This window comes from Varroa jacobsoni, unplaced genomic scaffold (assembly GCF_002532875.2).
Source record: "Varroa jacobsoni isolate VJ856 unplaced genomic scaffold, vjacob_1.0 scaffold_593, whole genome shotgun sequence".
Taxonomy (NCBI): domain Eukaryota; kingdom Metazoa; phylum Arthropoda; class Arachnida; order Mesostigmata; family Varroidae; genus Varroa; species Varroa jacobsoni.
The window spans coordinates 258032-285089 of record NW_019213495.1 but is presented as its reverse complement, the minus strand read 5'-3'; the positions used below and the strand labels follow the sequence as shown (position 1 = coordinate 285089).

At 41.9% G+C, this 27058-nt stretch overlaps 3 protein-coding genes across 9 annotated transcripts in view; 2 read left to right on the top strand and 1 right to left on the bottom strand.

Moving 5' to 3' along the window:
- The first annotated feature begins 1903 nt into the window (after nucleotides 1–1903).
- Nucleotides 1904–6367, top strand: LOC111261773 (uncharacterized). Its single transcript, XM_022835515.2, has 3 exons — nucleotides 1904–2447; nucleotides 2993–3086; nucleotides 3421–6367. Exons 1-3 carry the CDS (start codon nucleotides 2380–2382, stop codon nucleotides 5929–5931), a joined length of 2673 nt encoding a protein of 890 aa, XP_022691250.1. The 5' UTR covers nucleotides 1904–2379; the 3' UTR covers nucleotides 5932–6367.
- Nucleotides 6242–9444, bottom strand: Dus4 (Dihydrouridine synthase 4). The gene is made up of 6 exons (XM_022835527.2): nucleotides 9353–9444; nucleotides 8486–8760; nucleotides 8106–8272; nucleotides 7578–7844; nucleotides 7089–7194; nucleotides 6242–6701 (listed from the first exon to the last, which is right to left on the bottom strand). Exons 2-6 carry the CDS (start codon nucleotides 8710–8712, stop codon nucleotides 6503–6505), a joined length of 966 nt encoding a protein of 321 aa, XP_022691262.1. The 5' UTR covers nucleotides 8713–8760; nucleotides 9353–9444; the 3' UTR covers nucleotides 6242–6502.
- A 48-nt stretch (nucleotides 9445–9492) lies between these two features.
- LOC111261776 (junction-mediating and -regulatory protein) overlaps nucleotides 9493–27058 on the top strand; it is a 26173-nt gene continuing 8607 nt past the window's right edge. Inside the window, exons 1-3 of one of the 7 annotated variants that reach the window (XM_022835522.2) lie at nucleotides 9493–10289; nucleotides 21491–25494; nucleotides 25846–26190. In XM_022835522.2, the coding sequence (XP_022691257.1) occupies nucleotides 25860–26190 (331 nt within the window). In that variant the 5' untranslated portion in view covers nucleotides 9493–10289; nucleotides 21491–25494; nucleotides 25846–25859. Of the gene's footprint in view, nucleotides 10305–11006; nucleotides 11603–21490; nucleotides 25495–25845; nucleotides 26191–27058 lie in introns of those variants that run through there. The other 6 variants (XM_022835523.2, XM_022835521.2, XM_022835524.2 and 3 more) reach the window with 6 other exon arrangements.

The following is a 27058-nucleotide window of genomic DNA, read 5'->3' as shown; positions in this document are numbered from 1 at the left end:
GCATGTTTATGTTATACGTAATGAAATTGTCTAACATTACAGCATATTTTTTCTTCTCATTGTTAGGCATGCAAGCCTTACGATGTGGGAGAGGAATAATTCCGTGCGTCTATGCCATTCGTCCTTACAGGTGTCGGAGCACGACAAGTAGCCATCTTAAACGCTTTTTCACAGAGTGAAAATTGCCAGTTAAATTTTCATTCGAACAACTGAAAACAGGCCTACGATCCTCGTCCAGTCTGGGTTAACTGCCATTGATGTAAGATACGCCTGAACCATTAGAATAAGCGCACTGCAATGTCGAGCCTGGAATGGTCAAAGGCAACTTGTACATAATTAGTAAGCCGGGCAGATGCACAGTAACCTTGTTATAATGCTGGAAATACATATATATATATGCACGCGTTTCTATCGAGTGTTAGATTTTCAATCACTAAAACAAATTGCGAAAGGGTGGTAAATCCTCTTCGGCAGCCGTTCTTGTCGTTTGAAAAAAATGTTATGTGAACGTAAAACTTTTCGATAAGTTGTATGTTTTACACCGTGATATACTCACCATGAATTTGAATTCAAGTGTAGATTGTAATGCGCCAGGCAAAAATCCTCATCTGTCAACCGTATTTCAAAGAGTGTCTTCTATTGATAATAATACAGATTATTATTATATGGACTAAAAAATATATAATGAGAAAAATAGTTGTTATATAAACTTGTACTTATCGTCGCCAACGGCTCATGCTAATTCGATTCGTATACACATTCACAAACTTCATACGTATGCAAATGAATGAAGTTCATGATGTTTTGAAGTGCCTGTGCTATATAGTACTTAAATCGAGAACTCGATGTGACTAAAATAATGGTACATAGTCGTTCGTACATAGTCGGTTCGTCGAGTACACGTTCTTTCGCAGAATAACATCTAACTTTTGTTTGTTAGTAACAAAAAAATCGCTTGGAAACTACTATTGATTGATGAAGGCGTAGAACGAATTGGATTAAATCAGGACTAGCAGCATTATACGGTGTAGGTGGACCAATTAGCAACATCACATAAATAATATAGATCATCCTTATTCATTTTATGAATGTCGTTCGTCTGTAGAATTTGTAGAACACACAAACTTTATTCGTTTTTACTTAAAGTGTTAAAACTTTTTTGTTTTACTAAATAACTTTCTCTCACTCGTAGTCGTATTGGCTTTGTATGGCTCTGGAAGGCTTTTGAAGCGTGAGGTGCGGTTTTTCTATAGTAATAACGGATACTGTATAATTATTACAAACAAAAAAATAATAAATAAATATTTGAGTTTAAGATCAAGATTCGATTGGCTGCTGCCAAACGTCAAGCGGGGGAACCACTGAGGCCAGTTCTACTAAAAAAGATCATAACTGAATATATTTTTGAATGATTCCTAAGACCACTGTAAAGGGTCCGTGACCTTGCATACTATTATGCACTTATTTATTGATCAGTGCAAAAGTGAGAAAACAACGAACGGAAAATTTCTGCGAAATTATTTTCTTGTCACCAATGGACAATTTTGACCCAGATCTCTCTGTGTTATGTGCCAAGCTAACTAGGTGTTTTATCCATGATTCTTACAAGCGACTAGTAAGTTAAGTTCGTCCACTTCTATCAATATCACCTACGTACAGAAGAAATCAAATAAGGAAAATGTTTATGGTAGCAATTTTCGGCAGTTTTTTGCAGTCTCGTCGTTGTTTGACAGTTGACTTTGGCGATCAGCACACAATTAAAATAAGTAGAATAAGAGCCCACAAGTTACCCACGTGTCCATCAGTGTAGATCGGTTAGGTCCATAGGCCGCCTGAGGGACTCAGCACTGGTCGTGGTTTCCATTGTTAGTGATGCGTTCATCACTGGCGCAAATTGGGTGCCGCGTTTAAAGTCAGCTGATTGGCGCAGCGGGAAGTCTTCCGTCTCTAAGGGGTAAAGTGGAGTGAGCATAGACTTTCACTAGAGCTTTTTCTGTCGACGTTTGCCTTTCTCGTTCAGTGTTCAACAGCGCCAATCTGTTGTAATAGTTTACTCAAGGATGGCACTCATGTAACGAAAAAAGAACGAATTGAAGTTAACTGTCACTCTACAAAAAAGCAACAAATAGTCCGCTGGTCTTCACTGTTCGTAGCGAAACACAAAAAAAAAAACAAACAGAAACGTAAAAGATCATAATTGGACAATGTGAAAGAAACAAAGATACATTTCAGACCTGGGTGATAGTGTGTCTCCGATAGTTTCCGTACGACGTTCGTCGTCACAGGATTCGAAGGCAGTGAAAACGTTTCTAGTCAGGTGCTAAGATAAGCTTCGCGAGGACACCAACTCGATGTGGTTAATGAAAAACTGGCACAAATATGACGCAGATAGCGTTTCTCATTGATGTTTCCTGGCTACAGGACGAAGAGATTACGGCCGCTGTCAGGTAGGTGTATAACCGTATTCCACTTGTATGGTGAGATGAAAACTTGGGTAACTAATAGTTTCCGATGTAGCTAATATCTAAATATCACACCATGATTATTTCTGTGTAAGAACTATGCATTTCTTTAACGTTGCGTATAAAAATATCGCATTTTTTTAATATTAACAGACGACAAATTTCTCAAATAGGAACGATGACATTTATCAATATTTAATATCTCCGATCATGCCCTTTTCATGCTCATGTCTATTGTTAACCCTGTTACGTTTAGCATCATAGTACTTCGTTTTGTTCTAGTACGTAATGTGTCACGTAGTTTAGCTGCAAAAATTGTTTTCGAATGGCCTTTTTTTTCGCACCCGAACGATAAGCATGTGATTGAGCTTGTAAATAGTATCCGCACGATACTTTTGATGGGGCAATTTCAGGGCTACGAAGTTTGATTCCACCTACACATAGCTACTAGTTGACGTTAATGAACGATAAAGGAAAACCGTAAACGTTTTTCCCGTACAGTTTCATTGACTTTGCCTCTTTTATCGCAGGTATTCTTGTCTACAATTGCTAACGGCGTGGCCGAGCAGTCGTTGTAAATTTGGCTACCTCTTATTCGACTCCGAGGGTCCTCGTTCGCAAAAGGTTCGCTTTAAATAAAAACTTCAGAGTTCAGAGTTTCTGAACGTGAGCATGGACCTTTCGGCTGGTCCAAGCTCACATAACATATTTACGAATATTTTTAATGCTAATCATTCTTGGTAGCATTTGGCCATTTTTCCAGTGTGTAGAACTATCTTCCCGCATTCAACGTATCGTTCCATACTGAAAATACTAAAATATCGGCTGAAAGATTTAGTCATTTCCAGGAACTATTAAATATTTTTTTAACCAACACAGTGGTGCAACTGTTTATAAATACATCAGTAATGTGCGTTTGTTAATACGTTGCATATTTTTCCCAAATTTTCCCAAACAGGTACAGCCTGTGGACTTTGCCGCGCCAAGTACGAACCTTTTCGAGGAATTTGAGGCTCAGCTTGGTCAAGGCGCGTCTGCTTCCGAGGATGGTAAACCATCGTCTTGCAATGCTGGATCCACTTCACGACTAGAAACCATTCGGTGGGCTGTTTCCCGCTCGATAACCGATTTTGCTTGGCACTCCGTAAGTGTCTGCTCTCCGGTGAAGGCAAGCAGGCACTTACGCAAACGACGCTGTTCGACTGTATCAGCGGTACTCTCCTCCCAACAAGCGCTCGCCAGTACCTCTGAATATGAGCATGGAAACCGCCTGTTCTTGTTTGCTCGTATGCCATGCGGTACGCTGGCAAGGATACGTGATGAGCTCGTCACTCCAAGCCTGAATAAATGCCTTCAGGAAAGCCGTATCGAACTTACGTGGGTGCACGATTCGCAGGGTGCGCTGCACACATCCTCGGGCGCTAACAATGCTAAATGTCTCTTCTTGCGGATGCGCGACCTTGTTCAGTTATGTGGCTTTTTCCCATCGGAGTGTGCGTACTATTCAACAATGATGGCACCGCCCTCTCTTGTGGTGACCCGCCTATTACAGAGTTGTTCCGGAACCCCTAAGTTCGATCGAATAACCGCTAATTGTTCGATTAGCTTCAACCGAACAGGTAGACTTAATGAACCGCTTAACGTTACCGTACTTCCAACAAGTGTTCGCTCCCAGATGCAGTTTGAGGCAGCGGATATGGAACTGATGATGGAGCAGGTCGTGGACGAACCGACCGTTACGTCAGTGCTACAACGGAGTCAAGCATTGTTTTTTGTTGTATCATCAGATGTTCATTTTCACCGAGTGCTAATAGAACTGAAATTATCGAGGAAAGTAGCACTTTTAACTTGTGGACGATCGACATTTATGCTCAAGTCTGTGGCGGACTCAATAGGTGCGCTAGTTACTCTTACAGACAGGAATTTAACAAAATTCGAATTTAGTGAAGTACCATCCGAGTTTCTATTTCACGGTGCTTTGCTTGAAAAATGTTACCACAAAGTACAACCGTCCGACGGCAAAAAAACCAGGACAAAAACTCTCGTTAACCGATTGGCATACATCTACGAGTTTGCCTCGGATGTACAAACAGCTACCGAACACGAGTTCGGTGAACTGGAAGTCGAACCATTGCCCGACACCGTTCAACAGGACCAAACGACTACGGGCATTTGTGGCCCACCGGAGAACTACAACTCTGAAGCGACTTTGCTCCAGGGTCTACGACACACGTACGAGAAGGCCATCGACAATAAGCTAAATGCAACCACCTCTGCCCAGAGTATTGTTTCGGCAAGCATGCACTTTTTCGAAAGTGACTTTGTGAAAACGATAGCGTTTATCGAAGAAAACTTCAAGCCACCGCTGCAGTCATGTCTAAACAAAGTCCAATGGGCTAACGAATGCAGGACTTATATTCTCATCTCGTTCGAGCTTGCCTGCCTCACTTCAGCTAATACCGACAAAATTAGGAAACACGTCATAGCCACAATGAGAAAGCTATTGTTTCTTACGTCGCCACGGGATCTATTTGATTTTATTCGAGAAACCCTCAAAGCTCTTTACCTAGAGGCGGTGCGACCACTACTTGAGGATCTTGCTGAAGAGTTTGATTTGCCACTGTTTCCCGAATCAGACGAAGAGGAAGATATAAGCTCAATGGGATCGTTCGCTGAGCCAATGTCCGGAATTTCTTCTTTGGGCGGAAGCTCAGTTATCAATTCGATGCCTCGTTCAGCTCCGATGGGTACCAATTCACATAAAGCCACTGTCCTTCGGAAATTATCGTCGGCCAATATCTCCCAACAGCAACTGAACCAACAGCGTCAAATCGAAATACCCCGTCGGCGATCCGTACGCATTACGAAACCAGAAACATCGACAAATCCCTTGGCTACGTCGTTATCTCCACAGAAGCGGCAGTCTTCCTCTCGCAATATACCCACAACGCCCAAGGGCAAACGAATCTTGAAAACGCAAGTTGTGCCGGAAACGCCCGTTACCAAACAGGCACCCAATCGCGTTCACCGGCATCAGGAACGCCTCCGCAGAAGATCCTCAATTTTGAACGGTTCCCAGGGTGGTGCTTCAGCAGGTGATGAGGACGACGTTGACGAGATTGCCGAGTCGCCCGTGAAACAATCCGCAACAATGGCGACCCAAAACAAGTCTTTAAGCGTTAGCCCGACAAAGCGCAGCAAGGCAAACATGTCACCAAGCAAAGAAAATGTCGTTATCGATAGGGAGCACCTAGTTGGACCCGCGATTGCTCCATCGCCTGCAACAGAACCGAGTCCAACACGAAAGGGTCCTCGAGTGACACCTCGTAAACGACTCACCAGACAACTGAAGTTCTCTCCGCCTAAAAAACAGGCGTTCACGTCACCAACAGCCATTTCACTACTGCATTTAACTACATCGCCAGTTTTGTTCAGGCCAAGCAAAAAACGGTCGGCTCCACTTGAATAAATGTCATCTCAATGAATTAGCTTGAATATATCTAAATAATTGTAATACATTGACAGAAAAGAGCGTTTTGTCTAGTAGATAAGTCAGTCTGATGTGTGCGCGTATTTGTCGTTCCTGATGTACCCTATCCATTTACCGAACCATGTAACGTAAACGGGATAATCATTGTTTACTACATTGTGAGTATGCTTTATCTCAATAAGTACATTGCTTAGCCTGACTTTATGCACCGAAATATTAACTGATCAATCGCTGATAAAATTGCAGCTTATATATAGCTACTGGTATAGCTATGATATAGACACGTATATATACATATAGATAAAAGGCGATGATGGCGTTTATTTATTTTTGTAGCATCTATCAAATGCTTTATTCGCGCATGCAGCGCAATGATGTAGTAGTAACGAATAAATAGCACAAAGTAAACACTATATACAGTGTTTGACATACGTATATATATACACACACACATATATATATATATATATATATATATATATATATTGTACCATTCTAATTATGTACAGGTTTCTTTTTCTCTAGCCTCTGAAACGTTTTCAATGCGTTCCTAAATAATTCCTCTGTCGCCTAGAAAGTCGATAATGGCCGCCGTGCTTCCGAGGAGGTTGATTTGATGACGATCGGCTCGCGGCAGTAAATCCTTGACCATGTAGGAGACGTGGTGTTGAAAATGCGAGAATTGAGTCCCGTATTTTGTAGCTACGTCCAAGAACTTGCTCACACAGCTTTCCGGGGTATGTGGGTGCCTTAAGTGGGTAGAGGTTGGTAGAAAAACTTAGTTCTTAGGCAGATGACTGTTAATATTCTCAAAAAAGAAATCGGGTTTAAGAGATCAAGATAACTTCAAGACAGGCCTACGTTCGAAGATACTTATGCTAATCTAACATTTTACAGAACGCTCGACTCTATTCAGAGACATACACAGATATGTTGATTACGTTTATTGGCTTAGGTCTTAGCTTTAAAGGGGAAAAATCTTGCGTTGTTTTTGTCCAATACACCAAGCCTTTCGAACTTAACTCGCCGTTCGTGCACATTAAGCGGCACCGCATATCCTTTGTAGGGAATCGATAACTAGCGTTAGCTGGGGCTTAGTTGAATCCTGTCAGTAGGAGCCTACCAATTTATCTTACCCGTCGAACAAAGCAGGATTGTTAAGGAGACCTTGCGCAACCATTATTCCTGCGACCCCTGTGAAGCTCCAAGTATCTTCAGCCTCTTGCAGCGTATTTATGCCACCTGCAACGTACATGTAATCGTTATAAATAGACAACAAAAGATTTTATATGACGTTCCAGAATATGATCAAATACAATAGCTCTAGTTGCTGAAATTAATCCTTTAGTTGATAACGCGGCGTCCCTGGCTGTACTAGAATTCAACTAACCAAAATCCATACGTGAAACTGGATAGGTGCTGCTGTTCCCTTTTTTTACTATTGATTTTTTCTCTATTACTGATTTCCTTGCCGCCCTTTTTACGGCAAGCCTCAAGACAAGCATCAAACCTCGAGAACTTTCAAATTGCTGACTCCCATCGGTGCTCTATTCTGATGAAAATATTAATTCGTTATTGTTATTGTGGCAACGTATATAAATATATTTGTATGTATATATATGCACCATTGTGTACGACCGGGATGTTTACACTTTCTCGTAAGAGTTTCACCGCTTCCAAATTCGGAGGCTCGACCCGTTGTTGCTGCGTTCGGCCGTGAACCGTAAGAAAGCTCACGCCAGCTGCCTCCATTCGCCGTACGAATTCCACAGTTTGCCGAAGATCTTCTTTTAGACGTATTTTTATGGAAACGGTAAAGCGAGACGGTAGCCTTCGTCTTGCCGTTGATATCATGTCTGCAACGAGATCGGGCTGCGACAACATCCAGCAGCCTGTAACGGGACGCATATTTATGGGTTGAATATCACGCGGAACATCCTACGACTAAATGTCAGATGCTATGAAGTTATTATCGTAAAAAACGACACTTCTATAGAAATAGTTTGCCCTTTAGAAGCTTTGTAGTAGTTGGAACCTTCAAATTGTCAGGTAGAACTGTTAGACTATATTTTTAGCCATGGCTATAAGCAGAGGAGTGTGTGTGATACCAAGTAGATAAGCAGAACAAATATATACACACATTAGCAACTGACCGTAATGCTCCTGAACGGCCCACCGTTGAGGGCAGCCGCAGTTTATATCTATTCCATCCGAAAGAGGGGTCACCATTTCTGCTGCCAAAGCGAACTCTTCGGAACAATTGGAAGCAACCTGTACAATGAGAGGGCGATCTGTTGAGGACGTGGAGAAATCAGCATTCCTGTAAGCGACAACAAAATGCAGACAGTGAATACTATGACTGACGTGTTAGTAGAATTTTAAACTGTGCTAAAAATGTCTACGACACAAGTATTTGTGTTCATCGCATTGAGCTAGAAGGCATAAAAGAGCTATGGTATCGATATTTTCCTTCGCTAGCAGAAATCAAGAAGCGTTATTCGACAAGGTACATAATACCAGAAGCATAGTTTACCTGGCTTTTGCGCTCTTAGTAAAGCTGTCTGCCAATATCATTGGGGTATATGCCACATCAACGCCATAGAGACGTACTAGCTGCCGAAATGACTGCTTCGAATAACGTACCATGGGAGCACATATTCGTGTCATAGGCTGGCTCCTTAATAACGAAAGCACCGGAGATGTGTCAGGATCGCAGTAACCCTCAGAGCTGGCCATTCTCCCGAGCGGAGTTGTAAGCATGATAGATCAGTGTCGACACCCGAGTAGAGCCTATGGCCAATCTCAGTTCTGAAATTTGTAATGTGTCTGTAGAGTTGCGGTTTGAACTCTGCATCGTTAGGTAATAAACAGATGTTTATTACTCGCGTATTTTGGCGCGACTGTTTCACATTTCATTTTGTTTATACTTGGTAACAGTAGCGTCGATGTTTCTAACTATTGTCACTACGGCTGCTATTGTATATTATAATGAAATACAATGCTAGGTCACCGGTTATCTAAGCCTATGTGTCAATTCAGTAAGAGTTTTTCTTATGAGCACCGCAATCGATAGACCCTAAAAAAGAAAACCTCAACAGGTAGGTAAAAACATTGCTTTTGATTCTATGTTACGATGCGTCACTTTACACTCATTTCTACCATGTAAATCCGCTTAAGAGTTTATTCAGTAATTCGAGTAAATATCAAGTTATATCTTTGTTTATAGCACAATTGTTTACTAAATGTCTAAAACATGCACATATTTCGATCGGGAACAAGGAAATATATCGTTATAGCTCATAATAGTAGCATGAGGACGTAGACGATGTTACGAATCTTCTATTGGCTCTATTGACTGTTCATATTTGATAGATTTCGTAAAATTTACTTCTTCGCATACCTGAGAAGCTGCGCTACGGTACAGACGTTGGTATTGAGGACTCGCGGGTAGTCAACCATGTGGTCGGTCTAGTCGCGCCTGCGAACTCCAAACATTAGCCCTCTCTCCACTTTGACCCCCGCCTCCCCCTCACCGTTCTCGCGTCCGCTAAATCAACGGCAAGTAGTAAAGATTGTCGAAAGTTAATGATGCCACGAACTGTCCGATTAAGCTGTTTCACTAAACTTTGCCAAATGAACCGCATATGAACAGGACGTTTCAAAGAGAAGATGATTATGTTTGAAGATATAGACGTTTGATGTCGTTTGCCTGAGCAGTCAGACTGCTACTCACATCGCACAGAGCAAACTTATTGCTTACATGTAAAATATATAGACCATTAAACTATATGCAATAGAGCGCAATCATTAGCTTTTCGATGTTGTAGCCGAACGGAAACTTCAAGTTGTCCTCTCTACACGTTCTATACGAACAGTCTATTTTCATTTTTTCTATTTCAATTCCTTCACAAACATTGTGTCGCTTCATATTATAATGAGCAAAAGAGTTCACGTTTACTCCCGACATGTTTCTACCGTTTTATAGATGGAAGAAATTGTATTAATTATTTATACTATGTAGTTATCATGTAGTAGTTACTTCGATCAATTAGTTTGATTTGAACGACGAATTGCTCTATTTCAGCTGGATTCTTGGGCTACATCTAGTCTTGTCAAGACTAAATACACAAATCCGACCAAGTTTGCGCACGCATTACACTGAATAGCTGGCGGCTACCTTTGCCAGGCGAGGGAATGGACAATCTGCCGTAGATCTCACTGCGTCCCACTCGCTGCTGTCACCATCAGCAGTGATGGCCTTTGCAGTTCGTCAATGAGGACAGCAGCTCCGTTTGGCTCATCGCACCTAGCCATCGTCCAACGTTAGCGTCAGTGCGGTAATGGTCGTAATGGTAGTGTTTTTTTTTACGTATAACATCACCCGTAGGCAATATAGATACTACGGATCTTGTCTACCGATCACGCATAGACAAGGGTGGCCAAACGTGAAAAAATTCTGTATTTACCTACTACAGTTTTCACCGTATAGCTGTCGCTGCTATTTACTGCATTCGTACAATTGCGGCAGTGCGGTAGCGTACGTGTCAGATGCATGCCACTAATCGCTTATTCGATGCCCAGACAAAACGCACTATCAGTTAAGGAGTCAGCCAGCGAAGTGCTAGTTCGACGAGGTGGGGGTGTACTCGGGTTGTTGCTTGTCACTCAGTCTTGTGCTTCTCACTGCTGTTGGGCACAGTAGCGTTTATACGTCGTTCGGTCTGCGGTGAGCGCTGACTAGTGTGTGACTGACCGTTGCGGTGGCTCTTCCTGCAGACGGCGACTGCAACGACGTTACTGGTGCGTATGTGGCAAAGCGCCGAAGGGGGCAAACGTCATAAGAAGTGATGGCCAGCTCCTTAAGTCAAAAGCTGTTTCTCTCATTGGCTGTCGGTGTATATGAGCGGGCGTGACTGTGTATATGTCATCTGCTGTAAGAATTCTGTAAGAATTTCTTCTTACTTCTCCTGCCCACCACCGCTGGTACCCAGCTGACCGCGATGAGTAGCGAACTACAACGGGTGATGCCGTTGCCTGATGCTAATATTGGCCGGCGGCGAGTCTAGTTAGCATTGCAATGCATAGCACTTCAAACTACTGAAAAGTACTATCGAATTGATTATCAATGGTGGCAACAATAGTGCAAAGCGTGTCGTATAGGACAAGTGCACGCGTTTCAACAGAGCAAAAGACCCATAAGGATACAACGACGACTTTGAAGTTTAGAGTACGTACATTTCGGGACACTCTTCGCTGGGAAGTCGTGTCAACTGTTGCCTGCTCTCTTACTTGGTGCTCATCTTTTCACTTCTCTAACTTGATCTTCATCGAAGAGCAGTACGGCCCGCGTCGTTTTGGCCTAGTTGGGTCGACGCCAAGCCTGCTATCCAGTGCGGGGTCTCTCGCTCGACTGATAGGAGAATCACAAAATTAACTAGCCAAGATAAGGCTAAGGAGGAGCGTTCTTAGAGAAACAACGCGCCGACAAGAAGTAAGCTGGTCACTGGAGCAACCAGCTAATTCGTGTCTTTCCACAAGCGGTAACGGTGCTTTTTGTAATGCTAATGGAGGCCTTCTCCTATGCTCAGTGATTCGTGGACCGACTGCGTGGCTCATCTTGTCAGCTGTACTCAGTATCCTTTTCGATTCGGTGAGTGTCAACCGTCGAACGGTGAAATGGCTAATGCTCGATGTTGGGCCAAGGAAGGCGTAGTTTTTCGTGTTAGAATCTTTTGTATCTGGGCCTGTCGCTGCTGTTCCCAGTTGTTATGGTTGCCATTGGAACGATTGTCGCATCGTGAAGTTTTAACTTCAACGTTAAAGCTTCGCAGCTATTCGGTCTAGTTGTGTTACGACTATCAGTTCCGAGATATAGTCATTCGGTTCTAGATGTCGTATTGTTTCTGAGTAAGCTAGTCGAATAAATCTGTTATCATCGGTGTACCTGACGTTTGTTAATGTGCGTGCATTTCTCGTATATGAAGTTGAGCTTGTGATCACACTTAGGGTATTCTAGCTAGCCCGCTGATCGGTTAGCCGCTAATGGACGCTTGTCCATGTGGGGCAGTGCAGTGGCTAGATGGGACTCCACCCCAACACAGCACAGGGCAATCTGTATAGATGCTTATTATTGGGGTATAGCAACCATCATTCCATAATGTCTGTCGTTTTAGTGTCGACAGCGCCGCCGCTGGTTTTGAATCGTAATGGATTGATCATTGGCCAATCATGACAATATTGTCGATTAATTGCTGAACATCGCCTAACGACGCCGACCCCTGCAAACAGAAAATATAGAGGAACATTGGCCGGTTGGTGAGTGTGGCGAAATTGCTTTGACTTTTATCTTTGTTTAGAAAAATTTCTAGGGCAATTAATCGATGCGCAAAAACAATGAAATTAGGCACCTAAATCAGGTGTTATCCTAAACGTTCGACCGGCAGCGGTTGATGTGAGAGTTGTGAAAATAAGCATATTAGACACGTATGGAAACAGTGCATATGGGCCTTTGTCCAACATCAGTAAGGCACAAACAATGTAGCCAGGCGTTATATTAAAATCCGAGTTTGCTGGTGCGGTCTTTTATAACAGGGCCACTCCATTGTTGTGTATGATCTATGTAGAATATGTTTGCGGTTCGACATAACCTAATATATATGCTACATTTGGTTCGCATATGAATAGGCAGTGTTTCGAACGTTCGACATGTCCAATTGTGCCCGTGCATTGCTGCTACATATTGTTTAACACATGTACTAACTAACCATTAAATGTGTATCTACTGTCGTACGGCCAGCGTTGTTGATACTTTTCGGCTCAAACTCCGATGCCCTGGCAATTTCTAATCCATAGTAAATTACAAAACGAACCTCTGAACGGTCTGCTATCTAATCGAAATTGAAAAATTATTTGAAAATTATTGAAGAAAAATTATTATGTAACATTCAATTACGAAACCAAAAATGTTTGGCAAGGAGCTACATCATGAACATAATTTATCATCATCTGATGATTGTAAAGGAGGAGCTCAAACGGTCTAATCAATAGCTTTCAATAAATACGTATTATGATAACATCTGATACTAAACACTGCCATCGGCCCTTGTTCCTCATACGAACTGACATCAGTCGAGGTAATCAACGTCAACATAGCAACTCGTTGGCGATACTTCATACGAAATCAGCTAGTAAGAGCTTCGTCGTCGTTCTTTCGAACGTGTGCTGGCTTGCACGGCTGCCACTGCAGCCGTTTGCGCTCATACCATCTCACCCGACGCAAATGTGTCTCCGGTGTGCAACGATTAGTAGCAATGTACCGTGCAGCTCCCGTACAACCGAACAAACGTTATAGGACGCGTCTACGCAGAAAGCAATGAGATACGATAGAAACATTATGTAAATAGATTAGTACGTTTATTTGGTAATATGTGTCTGTCGGTGCGCGTACCACAGAAAGCGGAATGCTCGTTTCTATAGATTTCGGCATCTAGCTTGGCTCATCTCAATGATGAGTTGTTTTGGTAAACTCGATTATTTTCACGCAGTAGCTGCGCGCGCGCCAACGACAGCGGCAGCTGGGCGTTACTCGGTCGACTGTAGTGGTAGTGCCATTTCTAGTACGATGAAAAAGGAGATAAAATGGGAAAACGTCTCTGGTTTTCTGTAGCTGGGAGTAGACTGGCGTATGATACATACTGACGCGAGGAAACAGAAAGAAACCGCTGCTGAAGATAGTCTAGTTATAACTAATCCCTAGCGGCACGGTACGGACACTGGTGATTAGGGCACTGCTGCTGCTGATAATGGTGGCAATGACCACAACAATGTCAGAAAGATCGAATTAGTATCAGAGCTTTGGTAAGCACGAGGATGGCGTTCTAAACGATACAATGCTACACACAATGTGATGAACAAATTAGGGAAACGCTACGCAGTGGAAAACCGAACAAATAATGACAAATGGAGAATTTAAAACATGGACGCTAACATGGCATAGCACATATGATAGACAGAATTAGCTTTATGCACAAACAAAACAATAGGCACAATTAATTGTAAGTCAACAAATTTTTATTTTTCGATATCTTAGATTAGAAAGCTGCCATCTTTGGGCTCACACCTTCCTTTCAACACCTCTCACATCTTTGAGCTTCTCTAGATAGGTATAAGGTTACTGTGTGCGCACAACATATTTCTTTATAGTTTTTACTCCGGTACAAATTTTGTTAATTTGGGAAAAAAACATGAATATATTTTGCAATATTGTTTTTTACGCGAAACACAATATTATATAGTATAGAAGAGACAGGTATGCGGAATACATAGGGGCGCGGTGATGACGTCATGTCAGTACAGCGCACTGCCCACAGGCTGTGCTATGTTATACCTAAGGCTTCTTCTTGGACGAAGCATGTTTATGGTGGGTGGCCGGCTGATGAAGACCAACCTCAGATGAAACTGATCCTTCAGTTTGTGGTCGGGAGTCAATTGTGGTTATGACGCAAAGATCGTACCTTTTTAGGTTGGATACGGCTATTACCTAATTCAATCAAAACGTTCGAGAAGAACCTAAGCGAATATTTTTAATCTGAGCAACGTTTGCTTAGACTCTTACACCAAATTCATCTATTGGATTCGAAACGCCGTATATGTTGGGTGTCCTAAAATAGCGAATTCTACTAAGGAACACTAAGGCGAAGTGAATACTGGCTCCCGATATAGAACGACATTTTTTTATAGATGGAAAAACTTGAATTTTTAATGAAACTAATTTTACAGTTAACTCGTTTTCATATTATAGGAGACATTCCGTTGCGGAATAACCTATATCAAACTAGAGCATTGAACCAGAGGATAAAACCTCATACTTCAACTGTTTGACCGTAATGCTTTTAAACGCCATTTTCTCGACGTTCCTATGCGTTTTCTTAGGTAGTCCAATGCAGATAGTCAAACATTTAATACCCGGTGATATTGGCAGGCTTAATATTTGTTTCCTGCTATTAAAATCGGACATCTATCATAGACTATCCCTAATGATTTAATTTGTTTCCAACAAGTTCGGTCTTAGGTCTTAGAGCACATTATTTTTTCCCTTTTCGTTAATATGTATCATCCATCTTCCACTTCAGTAGCTTACATCTATGACCGATTCACAATAATAATATCCTAAAAATAACAATGCTTCCAGCTTTAAATAGTTTAAACACATCTGATTACATGTGGTGAGGACAGGGCGGAAATGGCCGGCAAAGCAGTATGTAAGACTTTAGGAACTCGTGAGGCTAACAAATGCTACCGTAAAAAAGCTTTTAGCTTCTGGCTAGCAGATCAGTCTTGGCTTCGTGTTTCCTTCTCCTACGGTCTTTTTTAGTCAGTCTCGTTAAAGCACGAACGGTGTAGGCTACTTTCGTGAAGCGGTGTACTGCAGAGCTGGTTCAAAAAAGTGGTCATCGATTTTTTGCCTTGTCTTTTTGACTCTACTTCATATTGAAGGTAGATTGGGTCGATTTGTCGTTCGCTTGCTTAGACATGCAACAGATGGGTCTTAAACACACACAAGCACAGACAGATGCACACCGCCACACATTGGCAAAATCTGGGAATACGGAAAAGCGTCAGCAACATAAGCCTTCAAATACAGCAAATTTGTAATGCTTTCTTTTGCCCACAGATAGCAACTGCTTGTGCTCTGGTAAAAGATTGCGAGTTTTCTTTATGCTTTCGGGTCGGCTGCGCCATCATTATTGTCGGCGATAGCGCCTGTACCCACGTGACGTCAGCTTGGCCTGTTGCCATTGTTACGATTATGACCGGCCACTCTGGGTCGCTGGCTTATTTGATGGTTGGTTTTAGCTTTCAAGTTGCCTGATATATCCTTCATGATGTTGCCTTCTTTAGCTTTCCACTTTCAAACTTTTTTATTGACACTCTTTTTTTTTATTTCGCTCTTTTTCCCCTACCGCCATACCCACTATATTCGAGTCTAAAGTAGCCACAAAAACCAGCCGCTGTATTGCGGGTCCGGACCGTCGAAGAACACCGTTGTTAGTGTCCCATGGAAATCCAATGCGGCACGCGGGAAATGAAAATCTTTATATCATGGATTACTAGGTACATTTCTGCAGGATAAAACAAAGATAGCCTTATAGACTAAGAAAATCAAACGGCTTCCGTTTCAAGCACACCAGCAGTTTCCAGGTTACACAGATATTTTTTTATTTGTTACGAGTCTCTCGCTTGCTGTCAATTTATCTCTGTTCCATCCTGAACACCTATAATGCTGTTGCTACTGCCGAACGGGTATAGCTCAGGCCGTTACAGCTTCTCCGTATTTTTTAACGATCACAAAACTTGGCCAGTAACAATAACGTCGCATTTCCTCATATCACGGTGTTATACCTAGTTTTCGATTTCGTTATTCCTACTGTTGTGAACCTGTATGTATATCTATATTGCGAAGGCAAAAAAGCTAGCTGCGATAATTATCGATGCAACGCTTTGGCAACTGCGGCAAGAATAAGTTAGCCTAGTAGACCTGCGGCGCGTCGCCAGCAACGTTGCCCCTAATCTATCTCAGGCGGTGTTGGCTACATCTGCCCTACCTCTGGCAGGACGGGCGTAATCGAAAACGCACAAGAATTTTGCCACAAGGCCATAAATGTTCCAAACTCATGGCTTGGTCCTATCCAAGTCCTTTCTTAATGCTCGCCGGACGATTAACTAGGGACACAGGAAGCGATCTGAATCAGGCCACACGATAACAAAAGTTAACAATTTTGTTCGGCAGTGATAACACTTGGGTAGCACTATTTCGGGATAACATATCTTGTTCTGAAAATGCTTATGTTAGGTAGCGATGGTGCCACCATGTTTCTGGGAAATGATGCTACTCTAAACGATGACCTGTCGGTTTTGGTGCATTTGTAAGCTGTCGTGCCACTACTTCAGTGCATCTTCTGTCCAAGGTGAACACTGCAATGAAGTGTAGGTGGGTGGGAATTAGCGTAGCTGATTCGCGCAACAAGTCCCCGTTGTTAGTTGTACACGTATGGCAGTACCATGCAGAATGTGTTGCCACAAGCAGACCCTGGTTATTCAAATTACTGACGCAACGAACTTGTAGTTTGTGCTTCGAAACGACAACGAAAAAAATCTACCATTGGCGGTCGAAGTGTTAACTGTCGCTCGCGATAACTAAATGAACACTGCCCGAAATATACTAGCGTAAGACCGCTAGTTCCTGCCTATCATACGGCTATGGTTAGAACAACTTGCAGGATGATTACGCTTCTGACCGACTGCTTTTAGATATATTAAAAAGCAATGGCAAAAATGGCGAAAAGGTACCAGGATCTTGGTGAGGGTAGAAGTGTTTAGTACAGTTAATTATCTTCGATATGTTCATTATTCTAGTAAATATATACAATATAACCTGCACCAAATAACTGGTAAATAGTTATTTGGTTCAGCTTATATTGTGTATTGGCAGTACCCGTCAAACATGAACCGTGGCACAAAAGGTAGCTGAAAAATGGTGAGATAGTGTAATTGTGTCTTGTGTTGTTGAAACAGTCGATTAGTTGTAAGGGGCGCGTGTGGGAGCTTATTATTTCACGCTCCCAATAATTAAAAGCGATATCCTAAAAATAGTTTTATTACAAGATGGACTTGGGCAGAAGACACTTTGCTCGGTAGATGTTACTATAGAATAGTAAAAAAAAAAGGTGATAAAAGGAAGCTTATAATACGATGCATTGTGGAATGGGGGGACAGAACGAAATAGGTAATAGTTGATTTCCGTTTTGGTAACTTTTGCCGTTTGCAACAGAAATAGGCACATAGGCATCATGGCCTATGGATTAATTTTCGCCTGGATATTTTATGATCTAATTGTTCTAATGCGGTCTAATGCTCTAAAGTGTAACATTTCACGCAGCAGATTAAGTGGGCAATGAGGTCATAAATTTGATACTGAACTTTCTATAGCATTATCTCTTACATTACGAAAACGTCTCTGTTCGTCTGGGCTGGGTTGTCAAATACCACACTCGTTAGAAACTTAACATCATCAAAGTTTCAAAAGGCATAGTAAAACACATCAAGACCCTACTAGATAATCAATGCTTTTCACAATGTTGTACGTAATTGCCTCAACGTGCAGCAAATTTCATTGCGTGTCTCACGCACTTTGCAATGCTGACTTACACATTATCTCTATCCGTTTACTCCTACGATCCAATAAACGGTAACTTGATTGTTATTTTTTCAGCATATCCTATATGGTTAAGAACGATGTAGAATAAGGAGCCTGCCGTAAAACGTGGCCTGAAATTCAAGCACTATATATATATATATATATATATATGATGGAGATGCGAACTCGTACTAAACCTACCGCTCTCGATCGTTTAGGCCGTTTTCGAAGAAGAATCTTCTCACATCGCCATTAAACTTTATGCCGTCGAAAATCTAAGTCGAACTTGACTAGGCTCATGGGGCACAGTAGGCAGAACGCATACCAGATACGTGATCTACGGACAGGGCGGGATTGTAAAGCTCGTTGGCCCGTTATTCAACGATCAGATTTTTTTTTTTATAAACAGGCGATTTGTATCAGTGACTACAGCTTATATCTAGCTACTCAATGGATTATACTGCCAAACAGTGGCGGCTACTCATGGGACAGTATTCGTGGGGAAATGTACATTACCGTTAAGCAACATCAAGAGGAGGAATGAGATTGCGTTTGAAACTCGTTCATCGAACCGTTCAAATCGACTGCTCTCGTCTATAATCTGGCCGATTTCGTATGGTCGGCAGGACTAAATCGAAATGATGACTCTGCGTCTGTGAACAACGTCTACGATGTAACTTTCGTTCCTGCAATAATGACGTTCACGTAGAAGTTCACGTTAGTATGCACTATATATTGATAGTATATCTGTATGATGAATGGAATTGCTCGCCGTAGATCGCGGTTTGTCAAGATTGACTTTTTAAATGACAACAGGCATCTATTTTTCGTTTGCCGGATCAACAAGAATTTTCCACAAATTATTTTCTCAATTGCGTAAATTTCCAATAAACATAGAGAAATTCCTACCGAAGCGCAAAAAGTTATCGAGCCACCGGCTGGACTAACTAGCAGACGAGATCTACGACAGAGCGGCGATGATTCGGAGAACAGGACTCACATGGTACAAAAACGCAGATCTCTATGGCCACCGTTGTTCTACTTATCCTAGGCGAGATTTCTGATCCATTGACATGCTTTGATCTACTTAGTCATCAAACCGACTCACTCTAATGGCCGTATGGTCATTTTTTTTCTTATTTTCGTGTCGTTAAAGCATGTGCTGATTGTTCGAGGGATGATCGATTATCGCCTTTATCTGCTACTAATTTTTCTACGGCTATATGCTTTAGGAAGCGATGCGGCAACGGCGGCCTGGTCGCTTGCGCTGCCGACAATCAACAGTAAACTCTCGCAGAATTATAGGGGGAGATGCAATTTATCTACATGACGATGACTATATCACCGTTATCATTATCCTAAGGATACGGCTCTTAGCCTACTGGAAACTACCAATAAGTTTTGCTCATTTTGAAAACAACAAGCTCAGAGGTACATACGATTGGATACAGCATCTGTTAAATGTAGCACACAAATCGATGGAATTACGAAGGGGGTGTTTGATGCTCGCTGCGACCCTGATGATGACGATCGAGTTTGAACTCAGTCGTGTCCTGCTGGAAAGTCGGGGAGGGGCAATAGAGTAGTTGTGCGGTGCTTCACTCCGATGTGTCCTAAAGAGTACGGTAGTTAATCAGTCAAATGAATTTGTGGAACTTTTCGCAGTAGTTTTTTATTCGTTACTATAGCTGTATGGTGACAAAGAGCGCTGTTCTGTGATTTGTCTGCAGGCCACTACCAAGCTAGTAAATATGAAATAATGCCTACTAGTCACTATTCCAGTTATGCATGTGTCCTTCATGCGGCCTCACTACCGAAAACTACACGGAACTAGCTTGGTAATACGTATTATTATTCTTCGATGTTATTTACTTCGTGATTTGATTATCAAGGCGTGGTAGTTTTGAGACTAATTTTCGCTTACAACGAAGATGGCGCACTTCGCCCCATAGCCATCGAATAAATGTAAGTCTACTGGAAGTATGGTGCCAGTACGTAATTGATTCAAACTTTTATATGAGACAGCGAGGGGGGATCGATTCGCCCCGTACGCCCTACGAACCGTCAAGGTATTTTAGGGAGTGTGCCAATAAAATTAGCCGTTTAGTGACGACTGCTTCTGCTTACATAAAGGTACGCATACCATCCATATGTTTTTGTGGATGGATGCATGCTGATCAATGGACTCCCCGACAAGGGTGACTTTGCTGTTTATGTTATCGAACGACTATCATTAAACTTAAGAGATTATTGGCTTAGGAAATCTTTCTTCACGAATAGTTTCCTGTTGCTGCGCCACCCGTTGCCTGAACGTCGAGGGCGCTACGGAGGCAGTCATCAACAGAAAGTAGTGCTCCAGGCACTCTGCGTGTTTCTAGTCCGTAGGTAGCTGCGCGCCAGAGACTCAGTCGCCATTCCGGTCGTAAACCGACTTGGCATGTAATATATAGCATAAGAAACATGAAATGACACGAAACAGAGCAGTCATTTAGGTAGTCTATATATATTCGTTTCACGCAACCACTGCCGTCGTTTGTTGCGAATATTGGCATTGCGCTGTTATCAGATTGTAGAGTATTTCGAACTACGGTATTAAATCGTCTGACTGACTGACTGACCGACCGGCCGGCCGGCTGAGCCGAACCCTAACCCATAGTTGTGCCGTTGAACTGCTGTTAGCTTAATCTTGCGGTAACTTGTTTATCCCTTCAAGTTTGGACTTCGAAGCACGCGTCTACCTATTACGGAATCTATCGCAGCTCAAATATATTCGCGGTGTTTATTTCGAAGTCTGTAAATAAGGGTAGATATGAACTCGATATCGGTCATCACCGTTTGCGGTTTCCGTGAGAATCTAGTATATTTTCATCTAATTTTAATGGCAATCATCAGCTTCTACTCTGTAATATGTTGTGTGCAGTATAACAGCCTATTGCAGTGAATGCTTTGTCTGTTCCACAATCTATTTTTCCCTTTTCGTCTCCCGAACTTTAATTCCCTCTGTACAGAGTAAAGCTGTCAGTTTCATTTGCCCCTCCTTCGTTCACCGTTTCGGAATCAGTCGCTGTTTTTTTATAATTCAATCCACCTTCCTTCTTGGTCAAAGGTGATCTGATCAAAGGTCGATTCAGCGGCGATGATCGTGGCAGAAAATCGTTGCCACGGTATTTGCCGTGAAGGATCTCCGCAATGATCAGGCGTGAAGCCAACTCTGAGACGCAACGAATGATCATGCATCAGTGCTTTTGGGAAGCTAAATCACGAATCGTAATAGATTAAGCGATGCAATAGCAGAAGGCAACGAAGGCTTCTAGGCTCTTGTAACTAATTGTTATATTATAGGTACCCGCCTTAAGTTGAAGTGCGTACAGCTTCGTTGGTGACGAAGATAACAATAAAGGCAATGACACATCAAACAAGAAAAACAACCAAATTGAAACGTTCCGCAAATCAACTGGATTGGAGCCTGTGGAGAAGCTACGCTAACCAAACAAATGATAGACATTAATTGGCCATATTGGTAATTGTTCTTACGAAGTAAATGGCACAAAATAGTATGGAGACAAATTGTCCTACAATAGTTTAGGTGATCTTTGGCTAGAGTGTAACGGTGATTACTGAAAATTTTAACGGAATGACTGACACCACTGGTCCTGTCTATGAAAGTTTATTTACTATGTTGGCAATTTTGTGCTTCACATAGCCGGCTAGTGTTTGTTGTCGTAATAGGCTTTCTATCGATGAAAACAATGGTTCTATCGAAATTTCTTGTCGTGAGTTCTCAAACCGAGAGGTAGATATCGAATGCTTATCGTCTTCGTTAGAGCTAGGGCATCAGAAGTAAAGGCAACCGTTGTCGTAGGAAACGTACTACTTACGTACAAAATCTCGTACTTCCTCATAAATGACTGATTTCGAGGCGTGTGGCAAAACGTATCATTACATTACATCTATTACAACCTGACATTATTTAAATATTTAGACGTGTGGCATTGAAATGTATAGATGTCATTTGTGTAAGATAGCTTGAAAATGAAGATATCCTAAAGTAAATCTACCGAATCCTTTAAAGCAAATGTATACCGCATTCAAATAAATTCGACTCTTCTTGCTATCTAATAAACGTTTTATTAATTACTTTAATCTTCGTACTACGTAAAAGTCGATTAACGTTCGGTGCGCCGTTATCTCCTGCTCAGTACCTGCAATAGATGTACCGATGCGTCTATGTGGCTGTTTGTCGCCCACGGTTAAAACTGCCCAGTTACTACGATGTTGAACTGACGACTGAAGACTGGGACAGTTAGAAAACGAAGACGCGTAGTAATGGAAAGCGAAGAAGAGTAGCAGTGGAGTACTCGTGAATGATCGTGTCTCTGTGTGTACCACAGTGATTTTGATTAAGTTTTTATAGCCTTATTTAAAAGTAACCGAAAAAGATACGTCAGAATGGCTGTCTGTCTATTAACAACGACCGGACAGGAAACCGCGTTTGTTGCGTTTTTCTTCTTTTTTTCCGCGAAGCGTGCCAGACTGACAATGGTACCATTCAATTTTATCTTTGCCATTGATAATTTTCTATTTATAATTATATAATATGTACATCAACTAGCTGATGACGACTGAAGTACTTTTTATCTGCATGTATCGATTAGTACAAAAATGTTTCATGTTATTGTTGGTCATATGATTTGTGTTAGTTTATTCCCTCATTCAGAGTTTCCGTATGAAGCTCGCTATATCTTGTGTACCCACTCGAAGGTAGAAGTAAGTAGATTTCATTGACAACGGGTAAATTCATATAATGAATTCCGATGTATACTTTGCGTCGATAGAAACGTCAATGTGGCTTACTATTAATCTGAGAGCGTTCAATGGAGAAAATGTTTTTTTCTTAGTTAATATTAAGCATTACGGTGAAGTAGACACCCGCAAAGCGTTTTTGCAAGTGTATAATGAATGATTTCCTTTTCGTAACATTCTACGATTGTCTACGAACGTTTCACCGTGCATTGTATGTATTACGTGCAGATGCTGACATACCTATTATTCGTTCTAGTTTCCTCAGATTTAAACCACCTGGAGAATCTATCTTATTCCTCAGATGTTGTCTTGACATTTTTTTAAACTCGAGGATCTCGAGTCGTTGGAACTATACGTCCTTGACCAAGAGCTTCGGCCAAGTTGGTATTAGAGTACAAACCTGTCCCGTACGCACCTGATGATCGAATATAACAAATACGTCCTTTTTCCAAATCGACAGATTTATTTTTATCGGTAGAGAAACATATAATGAAACAGGCGAACGGGATCTACGCGCGGTTACTGTCACAATGGTGAATACGTCGAAAATATCGATTGCGACGTTTTCTGGTGGACGTTTTCGACGTCCGCAGGGCATACAACATTTACAGAACTATTCGCTATACATATTTCTACACTACCTTTCAAATAAGCCAGCTTGCCATGCCCAATCTTTGGGTCTTGTTTTTGATGTTCATTCCCATGTTCGCTGCAATCTAAATTAGCGCCATAATGTATTTGCCAACCGTCGGCACAACAAAATGAAACGAGGGCTACTAGCAAACCTAATTGATAATAGATAATGTCTCAGGCAGCGAGAGCATTAGCGGCTTTTGCCGTTCCTAATAACAATCATCATCATCATAATCAAAGCCGCGCCAAAAAACAGATTTCTTTTTACGTCTGAAATTACCTTTCACGCTCGATGGAGAGAGAGCGTGGCATGTTTATTTGGATGACCCTACGGTGGGACAGCTTTCTGTCATTTTAGTTATCGTTTCTAGCGGTAACTTCCGATAAAGCGAAACGTAAGCTAGAAACGCTTATCGGACGCGTACAACAAACCAGTGTGAAGGAATCCACACCATATGTACACCTTTCTTTAGTTCTGATGCTACTGCATTTTTGGGGATGGAAAGTAGTGCGCTTGTGTCTGCATCGCCTCGTGTGTTGTGAAGCTTGCAATTATAACGATTCAAAATGCCTCGTACGATCACGTCAAAGATACACGCGTCCGTCATGGACAGCAAGGCTTTTTCTAAGGTGACTGTTGCATACAAGTCTAACTAGATAATGGAACCTCAGTTGCCTTTGCGTTGGCCAGCCGTATCGAGCCTTAGGCATACGGGAACGTCATTAGCTCATTTGCAGCGTCCAAGCTGATTAAACTTCAAATAAACGATAAAGATATTATCGATGATGATGATGATGATGATGAGGTCAGGCAGAGATCTGGTCAGTTGATGTTGGAATGTCTATGATACCTTCAACGATTCGTCCGTTTCACTAACATCGTCTGTCAGTTATCCGAGTTGTTTTCTTTGTAGCGATTTCATTGTCAGTTTGTTACTTGGTTTTGATCAGACATTATATGAGACGTGCAGTGGCACAGTTTGGCTCTGACCATCAAAGGCTCGTCGCGCCTTAGAGCACAAGTCTCACATTCAGCGCAATGCAATTGATTTTAAAAAAATCCTAACCTAAAAAGGCTCGAAAGAGGTTTCGTCACGCTACGGTTATTCCCCACAAATTTGTTGCCAAAACATTTTCGATTCATTGCATTGGCGAAATGCAGCATTGGCGAAAGCGACAGAACCATATTCAAGAGTAGCCATCGAGTGTTCGCTATTACTGTTTAAGCTTTGGTCTCTGGAAAGTCGTGTCAAACAAAACAGCCGCAAAAAACTGTGTACCATTACAAGGTCAGCGACAATTCCACGCAGCATCACCCTAATATGCGAATATTTTCGCCAATTCTATATACATATATAAGTGATCCGTTATCGTGCCAAACGAAAAATGCGCGCCAGCTTTTCGCAGAAACGCCTGCGTTCGCTAATCGATTTATAGCATGTTATAAGGCGTTAGAATTAATTGAGGCGAACGGCGCAACAGATAGCAGAATAGAAAAAAGCCACGCCGAAATTTCGCCTGTTCCCTATTCTTTAGACCTGGCGGAACCACCGCCTCGTAACGTCAATTTCCTGCAAAATGCAGCAAGCTATGGTGTAACTAGGGGGTACGTACGAACTGCGATAACTTGAGACGGGAGCAGATCTAGTGGCTATAGAATTTTTGCTTTTATGCGAAGTGCTATTTTTGAACTATCAGTTCAGATCGACTGGATAAGATATCCTGCCAAATAGAATAGGTAAAATATTTATGAATTTGCCATAAAAGCGCATTATTGGCTCGACTGAGCGGACTGTCTATGGGGGACTTGGCACGCGAGACGACAAACGATAGAAAATCCACTCAGCTTTATTGAGTAGGGCCGGTTGCAAAGAATCGCTCATATATATGGATACATCGACGCCTCTTTGGTGAGTCAAACGGTGGCGAGCCTAAACGTATCGATCATTACTGTTAGCCTACACTACTTTTAAATACTTACGCGTTAACTTGTTGTTGTTGCTATCTTACTTCGGCACAACTTTGTTTTTGAATGAAGCTGTTATCTATATAAATGTGTATTTCGTTAAAACTAATAAAATATTCTTCTTTTATATATTGTATTCTACTAGATCAATGGAGTAGCCTTTCCGCGTTAGCGTGCGTTAAAGTAATCCGCATTAAGGCAATACACTAGTTCCGTAAACTTTAAGCTAATGAAAGGGCAAGTAGGATAACTTAATCAATACTTCTTCTGTATTTTTTCATTGTGCACCTATAAGAGTTAGGTACGGTAATGTCGGCTATGGTGGAGGCTCGTGTTCAAGCCTTACTCCAAGCGCCATCCTCACCCCCTCGTCGGGTACCAATGCTCCCGACATCTGGCGGTGCCCAGCTCAATGTCGACTGGGAGCCTCAGAAAAAGCGATTCGCCTTGTCGCTTCAGTCGAAACGATCGCACCGGGCCCAGCTATCAGCCACGGAACTCCATGCCGCCCATCGAGATTTGCGAAAAGCCCAGCCCAGCCTTGACGAACTGTTTCCAGCAAAGCTTGCTCCAAGAACATGCTCAGAGGCCCAGCCGGTTTGCGCTGAACTCAAACGGTACCTCAAGGCAGTGCTCGAAGGTGAGTGCACAAACACCAAGTACGATTATTTCGAAGTCGATAGGAGTTTTATATTGAAGTTCAGTTCCGTACATAGTGAACTCATTTTCATAGGTTAAAGGCTCAAAGGTATACGATGGACCCAATTTTACACAATGAAAAATGTTTATGGTTATTAATACTAGACGTAAGATCGACCGTATGTGGCTGAATGATTCAAAGAAGTTAACCGATATCTATAATCGTCACTTTAGAATCCTAGTTAAACAGTATCTTGAGGGAATCTATTATGGTTTAACCAGTGGTCGTCGTCAAGTGCCATCCGTTTAGCAGAATTTGGCGGTACTACAAAGATAACTGTTGGAAAAGTTCATTAGCCTTTGTAGTTCTATTATAAGTACTTTTACACCGTATTATCGATATAACGGAAAACGTATTGAGTCTTCGATAGTTTCAGTTCCCGCTTAGTAATAGATGAAGTAACAGAAAACAGCATTTTTATAATGTGCCCACCTATCACGAGAGCACACAACGATAGGCAAGGCACACTCTCCAAAACCCAAATCTATGATATATAGTCGTTTATGTCCAAGAGCGACAAGACCATAGAATATGTAACGTCTGTCTTCTAAGAGCATATCATTTCTTGGGTGAAGACACCGCTATATATATGTTTTTTCTTAGAAAAATTATCAAACATGGCCACAGTGCAGTCTAGATCTGGAGAAAACTGTCATCATCTAACAACAGCAACTAAATCCCCACCAAAAGAATAGCGTACATATATTAACAATAGCAGGATCGGAAAGAACAACACAAATGATCGATCGCAGTGCGCGATCATATTAGTTACTACGATGGCAATCGCATGTACCGCCTCCAGCTACGA

What these genes read in the sequence shown, in the direction of transcription:
- Dus4 (XM_022835527.2), bottom strand. Translation starts at nt 8,712, where the DNA reads ATGCTTACAACTCCGCTCGGGAGAATGGCCAGCTCTGAGGGTTACTGC. An exon ending in ACTAAGAGCGCAAAAGCCAG is followed by an intron (nt 8,273 to 8,485) that starts GTAAACTATGCT and finishes TGTCGCTTACAG; the next exon opens with GAATGCTGATTTCTCCACGT. An exon ending in CATCCCGGTCGTACACAATG is followed by an intron (nt 7,195 to 7,577) that starts GTGCATATATAT and finishes TGTACGTTGCAG; the next exon opens with GTGGCATAAATACGCTGCAA.
- LOC111261773 (XM_022835515.2), top strand. Translation starts at nt 2,380, where the DNA reads ATGACGCAGATAGCGTTTCTCATTGATGTTTCCTGGCTACAGGACGAA. An exon ending in GAGATTACGGCCGCTGTCAG is followed by an intron (nt 2,448 to 2,992) that starts GTAGGTGTATAA and finishes CTTTTATCGCAG; the next exon opens with GTATTCTTGTCTACAATTGC. An exon ending in AGGGTCCTCGTTCGCAAAAG is followed by an intron (nt 3,087 to 3,420) that starts GTTCGCTTTAAA and finishes TTTCCCAAACAG; the next exon opens with GTACAGCCTGTGGACTTTGC.